Genomic DNA, 8,336 nt, shown 5'->3' with positions numbered 1-8,336 from the left:
CACATTTAATTGTTATTATGCAAAACTACTGCATTTAAAAACAACCCAACAAACTAAAAATATAACACCCAGCTGGCAATAAGTTAATGTTTTTTGGTGTCTGGAAAACAAGTCTTTTCAAAGATCTCCTGATTGTTAAGTCACAATCGATGGGCACCATGACGTTACCTAGCAACTCCAGCAAAACCCAGCTTGTCACCTAGCAACCCAAGCTGACCTGATCTGTGTTAATGAGGAACTTTGTTGTTGTTTTTTTACATAATAGCAGTTATTTATCTTGTTACATCTGCTAACTGTAAAGGATCATGTGAAGGAACCTATTTTGAAGATTACAGATCATTTTTGCATTGGAAGGAATCAAACCAGGTTTTGGGTTTGTCCACCTTTAGGGACATCCAACTACTAGAAAAGCTAATTCCCCATGCATCTAACTAATGTAAAGACTTTCTAGCGAGGTGTGCTGGAAATGAATAACTACATTACTGACTGGCTGACTGACTGGTTAATTAACTTACCGTGTGTCTGTTTGTTGTGCAGTCAAGGACATCCGTTCGGTTTGTACACAAACCTTTCTGTACACATACACACTCACATCTTCTCTCCAGAGTGACAGGGAGAATATTTCCTTGTTTACTCAAGTGCCACTTCATGATTAAAAACTAATCAGGCTTCATCCAGACTGGGATACCCCACACACTGACACAGACTGAACTCTAATTATCTTAACGGGAGCCAGAAGTGAGAGGCAGAGACACATGTACGGAGAGAAGAAGGATGAAAGTAGAGCAGTGAGGACCAGGTGAGATGTGAAAGTCAGATCTAATAGGAAGTAAGATAATGCATGGCTTGTGTCAGATACAAAAGATCATAAATATGATCGAAGGCCAGAGCCATTTACTTTGTAGGTATGGACGAAGATGTTGTCCAAGCTAGGGGACAATATCAGAAAGTCTTCTGCACCCTCTGCTTGACTTTCCGGCCAATCACATGAGCCCGTACAGTGAAAGACCATCCATCCTGTTGACTTGGCATCTTCATGTAGTGGAGGGTTTTGGGAAGTGACATTTAAAGCACGGAGTACCATTGATTGTTCAATAAACTTTATACATTTTTTTCAATTGCCTTCTGAGAGTATTCTGCATGTGGGCTACTGTATCCAAAAGAGAGTTTGTGTACCCCTAAGAAAATTAGAGCTCATAGGGTTTTTCATGGCTTGTACTTGCATAGTGCTTTATTAATCCAGAGGACTGCACAGATTGTCACACTACATTCAGTCATTCACACACTCCTTAATATGACAAGCGTTGGTGGCAAGCTATTGGATAGTAGTCACAGCTGATCTGTGGCACACTGACAGAGACGAGACTGCCAAACACTTCAAGAAGGCAAGGAAAATTAAGTGATTTGCCCAAGAACACCTAACTTGGACAAGTGTCCAAGTGAAGTGGACACTTGACCGCTTAGCTAGCACTCAGCAGGAATTGAACAAACAAACTCCTACCACAGCCACCACCATTGTCCCAATGGCAATCCCAAGGCAGATTGACTGAATCTTTGTTTTGACCGGCCATGTGATCCAGTTTTGGCTCCTGAGGTCCGGCTGCGACAGGAAGCCTCAACGTTCTGCACACAAGGTGGACTTTGTCCTACTCCAGATTTGCCCAAGCAAGAGGAGCTGGAAACCTTGATGATGGTCAGACAGGAAAATGGGTAATGAGAAAGGGGGACGTGGGGTAACTTGCAGTAACGTTCATCTGGCTGAGACTTGAACCTGTGACAGCCACATCAAGGACTTCGGCCTCCTTATATGGGTTGTGTTTTACCCCTGCGGTACAGCAGCACCCACAAGAGGTTCTCACTAGTGCTTATGAACCAAACAGCTGTTCAGATTACTGAGCCTTGAAGGGGGGCCATGTGGTGCTCCTCAGGGATTTCAGTGTCCAAGTAGGTAATGACGGTGTTACCTGGAGTTTTATGAGTGAGATCAGAACCAAAGTGTTTGGGTAGACTTCTGTATGAAGCATGGAAAGTCCAAAACAAACATGACGTTCAAGCACAAGGTATACAAGTATACCTGTATAGGTGACCCTGAGACACCAGGGTAGTTAGTGTTGACTCTATTTTCTTTACATCTAGTCAGTGTCCGATTGAAGTCAAACATATTTCCAAACACTTACACATGTTGACAGGACCTAGTTACCTCAGTGCTCTTCCTAATGGAACGCCTCACAAAGAAAGGTTCTTACCAAAATAGACACTGATCACCTATGTGACCTATCCCACATTCACAAATACATTCATTTATCACCTGCTCCTACCGTACCTGATGCAACACCTTAGTAAGTGCTTAGCTAAGGACCAACACCTGGTTAATGACATGACTGGTGCCACTTTGCTTAACTGGCCAGTAAACTGGACTGACTTGAACCTGATAGCTGATATTTTTGCAATAAACCAGTTTTTGTAATGGCTTTAAATTTATAAAAATTTTAAATATTTATAAAAATATTCTAATATTCAGAGAAACTGAATCTTGAGTTGTCACTAACTATAAGCCATAACCATAAAAATGGTCCAATATTAACACTTTATTATTATAAATAAATGAACCGAATAGTCAAACTGAGAGCCGCATAAAGGAATCAAACATTCCGGATTACTGGTTGATTATCCCAAACCGTTCCAGAGTAAACTGATGTGACGACATGTGGTCAAGAAGGCTACACTTTGATGGAAGAGATTTGGTTCACACACTTGGAGTCATGGAGTTTGGGTTTTTATAGACTCAAATGTTCAGACACATTTAGTCTCATATTAAAACCCCATGAAGAAAAACACAAAACAGGAAAACTATCAAATGTAAAAGCAGCCCAACATTCACTCATTTTAGTCTGTGAATATTTTCAGTGCTACCACCGGAACACAGTTCAGAAAGAGTGGATGCAGCAAATGATGGCATAAATCTCACTAATAACACCTTAATGACTGGGAAAGTATTGGCTTAGGATTTCATGAAGGATGGTGCAGCTCTTTGAACTGAAGTTTGTTGGAGTGAGAATTGTTCACAGCCATTTGCAGCTGTTTCTAACACAACATTGTTCTTGTCTTTTTACTTTATTTACTTTGAGTCCTGTTTTCATTTGTAGACAAAGGCTGTTCACTAAATATTTTTGCCACTGATATTTCAATAATTTTTCATATGAACATACGTTTTATCCCTGCATTTTATTGTATTGAAAACTTTTCCAATTTTGCTGCATTAGACCTTTCATGTCCTGTTCCTCCTCAGTACAGCTCAATCTGATGAGCAGGACTGATGTTTAGCCTTTCCTTTGTTTTCCTCTTATTGTCTCTTTCGTTGTTCAGCCAAAGTGCAGTGTGACCTTTCTCAGCTCTGCCTCCATCAGTGTAACCTAATGAATGTGTTTTTATCTTTGACGGAGAATTACTCCACAACTCACTCTGACAAGGGCTTGAAGCACCAGGATATAAAGTTGGTTTCTCGGTAAAGTGTTGACCTCCTCATACTGTAACAGATTCTGTCCTGCTTTAGGGATGGTTGGGAGCTGCTTTACTTTCCTCTCAAAGTCCAAAAATAATTGGTTGTTGATTGATGTTTGGGAGGAGAGGGGGGAGACTGGAATCAAACTCACAACTTTCCTTGTGAAAAGCTGCATTCCTTTTATTCTTCCTATGGATCTACATACACAGGTCCATAGGAGACGTCAGTTAGTGTCTTATTCAGGCGTTGAGGCTGCTAGTGTTCTGGGGAAATTGTAGTGTGTGGTTTTACAGAAGAGCCATGGATTCAACTCGATCAAATGACGCGCAACTTCTTTGGAACTGTGAAGCTGTGAGTGTTATAGTGGAGCCAACTGCACATTGTCTGAAAAAAATAAAAACAAACCATCATCCTCCTCTTTTTCATCATTTCTGCCAGTAGTAATATCTGCCTGTTGATTATGTGATCTGTGTGATGCAAGTGTTTCCGTTGCAGTTTTGCAAAAAACATCTATTTCCATATGGCTGAAAAATCACCTCTTCCTAGAGCAAAACGTTTTATTGAGAAACGCAAGTTTTTTTCAGTTGGCGTGTTCCCATTAAGGAAATTTATCTATGTAATTTCAATTTGTGTAATTTTATGATTAATGGAAACTGAGCTATTTTAGCTCTTGAACTTTTGCAGTTTTTTTATTTTTTGGACTGAGAATCTGATTGTATGTCCCCTCCTGGATAGAATACATGAGTTAACAGCTTTGTAGGCTTCCTACCAACAAACTGTCCAAATATTCACTAACATGCTGTTGGTCCCAAGATAAATCCAGTGGATTTGATTACCAGCTTCTATTTTCCCTCTTCTATTGGAATCTAAAATTCAATTCGGTTTTTTTTATCCAAACACTGCTTCTATGTTGACGTTCTCTTTAATAAATAACTTGGAATCTGGAGGTTTCCTGAGTCATAAAACCAAACGGTTCTCTATTGATTCCAGCCCAGGGAATCCTAACGCGGTGCTATTAAGCAAACTGCTAAAAAATTAACTACCACACACCCTCCATGAAAATTTTATAAAAAGAGCATTTATTTCAAATTTTTTTTCTGCTTCTCAGATTGAAGCACATAGTAAAGCAACAATACAATGTTCTGAAAATATAAGTGTGATGTTGTAACTTTCTTTTTTTTAAATCTTAACATGTTTTTGTTGTAATACTGGAATATTCTGCATGTATACTAAAATAATAACTTTTAAAATTGTACAAATCTGTACCATAAAACTTGACAGAATTAAAAACGAGGCGTTCTCTCACTGCAAAGACAGATTGCTAGTTTTTCCTCAGGAACACGGAGAAAGAACCAAGAAATGCAAAATAATGGAATGAACAACGTGAAATACAAAGAAATAAAATAAAGGAAGAAAATGTGTCTGCACAGGCAAAGAATAATAATCAAAGTTGATATTTAACTTTAGGCAGGGAATTTCTTACAACTTTCCAAAGAAAAGAAAAACAAATGATCTTTTATTTGGTGTGTGTTCATTAAACAGTAAGAACACTCAAGTGTCGTCTGCATACAGTTAAACATCAGTTTGTTCCTTTGAAGCTGCAGCCAACGAAGTAACTCTTACTGTAATAATAATAATGATGATGATAACAACAATAATAATAGAAAACAACAGTAATAATAATATAACATTAAAAAGAAGGTGAACAAAAACACACACTCTTAAAAAGGATGTTCGGGTGTCAACCTTTCCATCACCCCCTCCTGCCCCACATGTGGACAATTTATGTTTAAAATCAACACATGTTGCAGGCAACACACTACTGCTCTGGAAGTGTTCACACCCCTGTTAAAGTGCCAGATTTCTGTGACGCACACAATGAGACTTTGCTAAAACTTCCTGACATTTGCTAATTAGCATATTTTAGGTAAGTTTTGCGAAGACCTTACAGAAAAAGAAGTATCTAATTAGGCAAAGGTATCAGTCAGGAGAAGACAAGAAAAAACAAAGACATTAGTGATAAACCAAAGCCCACCATGGTTATTAGCCATTATGTAAAGTTTTACTTCAGCTTAAATTCGACAGACTTCACCTATTGGGGTTTGTGGACAAGAAAAGTTCTTAGAATTTGTGTGATTTGGAAAAGTTTTCCAAAGTAGAGAGAGAAAATGTTGTGAAAACAAAATATGGTTTTCTTTTAAGATCATACCAAAGAATTCTAAATGGTGAAATTCAATCAAAAGTTGGTTCAACTGAGTATAAGCTTAAGGCTGTACCCACTTATTTACTCCTTGTTATTGGTTGGATTCTAAGGGTTCAATAATAAAGGTCTCATCGTTTTTAACATCACAAGAGCACGACATTTTACTAGAGGTGTGTTAACTTTCGACAGCCTAGGAATGTGGAGGGGGTGAAAAGTTTATATTTACTTTGCTGGGCTAACAAATCAACAGCACATCCTTGTTTAAGAGCGGCCGAGGCGCAGGTTGTACCCTCAGAGTGATGCGTCATATGTCCGCATGTTGCTCTGTACACACTAAACAAGCAGAAGAGTTTGCTTTCTGAATATACTCTTCAAGTTACAAAAAGAACTTAAAAAAGGGAAAAAAAGAGAATGCACTGGTTGCAAGAGTTTCTGTTTAAGTTTAAGGCGATTTTTAGAGCTCACAGATTTTTACCCATCGTCAACACTGATGGACTGGGAATATGGCGGTGATCATTCGTTGGTCGACTCAGGTCAAAATGGGAAACGATTGCTGATGGCAGGAGTTTGGACAAACCGAGTCTGTGGAATAGAAATGTCTTCTCTTCTTGGAGAAGACTCAATCAGTAAGGGAAAAAAAATCCACAGTTTGGAAATGGAGATACTTTTTCAGTCCGTTTCTGTTTCAGAGTAGAAAAAAAATGGGTGATACTTGTGAAGCACTATCACGAATACTCCTACAGCCCACGTGTTGGTGCAGCTACCAAAGCTAGTGGTCTCGATCTTCAGTCTCTGGTTTTCAAGTGTGCTAACCCCTGGAGTTGTTGTTGAATTATTATAAGGCCACCATACTGTGAAGATGCTCTGCTCATCTTCAGAGTATCAACAACCCGGAGTCGGTCAACTCATCTGATCTGTGGTACCTGCTGCTTTCGGCCGACAGAACAGCATGTTAAACTTCTTCAGATTTCATCTGGTTGCAGGCCGTTGCCAGACCCCATAAAACACTTTTTTTTTCTTGCTCTTCCTCGTCTGCTTTAAGAGAGAAACAGAATGCAATATGCCCCGCTGCTAAGGGAGCTGTTAAGAGAATAAAATATCTCCCTGGCTGCCACCTGTGAGGAAGTACATGAATCTAGTCCACAGAAGAATATGCTATATCCAAGATGGCACACTAACATGGTTCCCATCAAATTTTCTCTTCAACAGACAAACTGGTGACAGAACTCTCAGCCCTGCAAAGCTCAAGTCTATAGAAACAGTGGAAAAAATGAACCATAGAAGATACAGAAGAGATTTAAGAAAAAGGAAAGGGCAGCGGTTCAAGTCAGCGTCCCTCTATCCAACCATCCTGGAGGAACCACCATGCGGAAGGGAGGAGCTGTTAATGTTTAGATTGGCATGAACTAGTTGGTTATAACTGGAACGTGAATGAACCCTCAGTCAGCGCATCCTCATGGAATCAATGAATCTGAAATCAGGGGGTTGTCCTCCACCGGAAAGACCGCTGTTAAGAGTCCTCGCTGTCGTCCTCGTCGAGAACCGAGCAGTCTTTTGTCCCGTACAGATCGGCTAGCTTCCTGAACCTCGGCCCCCAGCTCTGCAGATAGTCATAATCCAAGTCGGACTCCGTCGTGACCGACTCGAGCGAGCTCAGCGAACCGGCCAGCGATCCCCTGCCCTCGTAGCCGTAGATCTGGATGGAGTCGTAGGGCGGCGCCGTGGGGTCGCCATCGGCTTCCGCGATCCGAGTCTTGATGAAGTCATCCACATCGACGCTGTTGGGTGCCGGGTGACCCACGCCAGGCCTGATGGGATACTGGAGTTCCGGTTTGATGTCTTTCCTTGGCAGGAAACCGTTGGCACCGTCTGGGTTCTGGGTAAAAAAGGGAAGCGGTAACAACATACAAACATCGACAGAAAGACACAAAGACATCTTATTGCTGGAGCAACTCTTCCTTACCTGCAGTGTCGCGATGTCGAAGGCCTCCGTGTCTTCCTCGCCGCCTCCTTCGTCATCATATGTAATGATATTCTCTCTGATGTCCTCCTCCTCAAACACTATCAGTGGCTCCTTCTTCTGACGCCTCAGCGCGACAAACAGAACCACAATGGCTGCCAGAAAGCAAAACACCACATTAAACGGCCTGTTTTGGCATCGGATCCGTCTTTCAAATCCGAGCAGCAAATGAGTAAACACTGCACTGCAATGAGTGTGGATAATTGGCATACCCTTTGGGGAGGCCCATTAAAGACTAATTCATATTTATAATACTGTGATGCACACATACCCGTTTAATTGCCTGTAATTTTCAAATATGTCTTTTGAAGGTTTTCGGATGCATCCTGCTAATCTTAGAGCGTGGCATCATATCTCTATCTCGGCTCTAATGAGGATGATGCATCCTGAATCAGTCAGTGAAGACCAGGAAGATGAAATGATTTCATCTGCAAACACACGTCCAAGTCGTCTTTGAGGTTTTGGATTTGTGATCAGAAGATATGAGTATGATACAGTGATGAAAAAATAAGTAATAATAGAACAAAAGTAAGATTTGGTTTGCTCAGACTGATTGGTATGATCTAATGATGCCAAGATCCACAAACCCAAAGTATTGGGTAACTGAACTG

At 40.6% G+C, this 8,336-nt stretch overlaps 1 protein-coding gene across 4 annotated transcripts in view; it reads right to left on the bottom strand.

The window, feature by feature from the left end:
- Positions 1–4,558: 4,558 nt before the first annotated feature.
- The window catches only part of cdh11 (cadherin 11, type 2, OB-cadherin (osteoblast)), a 148,809-nt gene continuing 145,031 nt past the window's right edge, over positions 4,559–8,336 (bottom strand). For all 4 annotated transcript variants that reach the window (XM_008429073.3, XM_008429074.3, XM_081616587.1 and 1 more), the window contains 2 exons: positions 7,669–7,820; positions 4,559–7,581 (listed from right to left, as the gene is read on the bottom strand). In XM_008429073.3, coding sequence (XP_008427295.1) covers positions 7,216–7,581; positions 7,669–7,820 — 518 coding nt within the window. In that variant the 3' untranslated portion in view covers positions 4,559–7,215. The remainder of the gene's footprint in view (positions 7,582–7,668; positions 7,821–8,336) is intronic.

Source organism: Poecilia reticulata, chromosome 15 (genome assembly GCF_904066995.2).
Source record: "Poecilia reticulata chromosome 15, P_reticulata-male-v2, whole genome shotgun sequence".
Lineage (NCBI taxonomy): Eukaryota > Metazoa > Chordata > Actinopteri > Cyprinodontiformes > Poeciliidae > Poecilia > Poecilia reticulata.
This window is presented reverse-complemented; position numbering and strand designations above follow the sequence as displayed.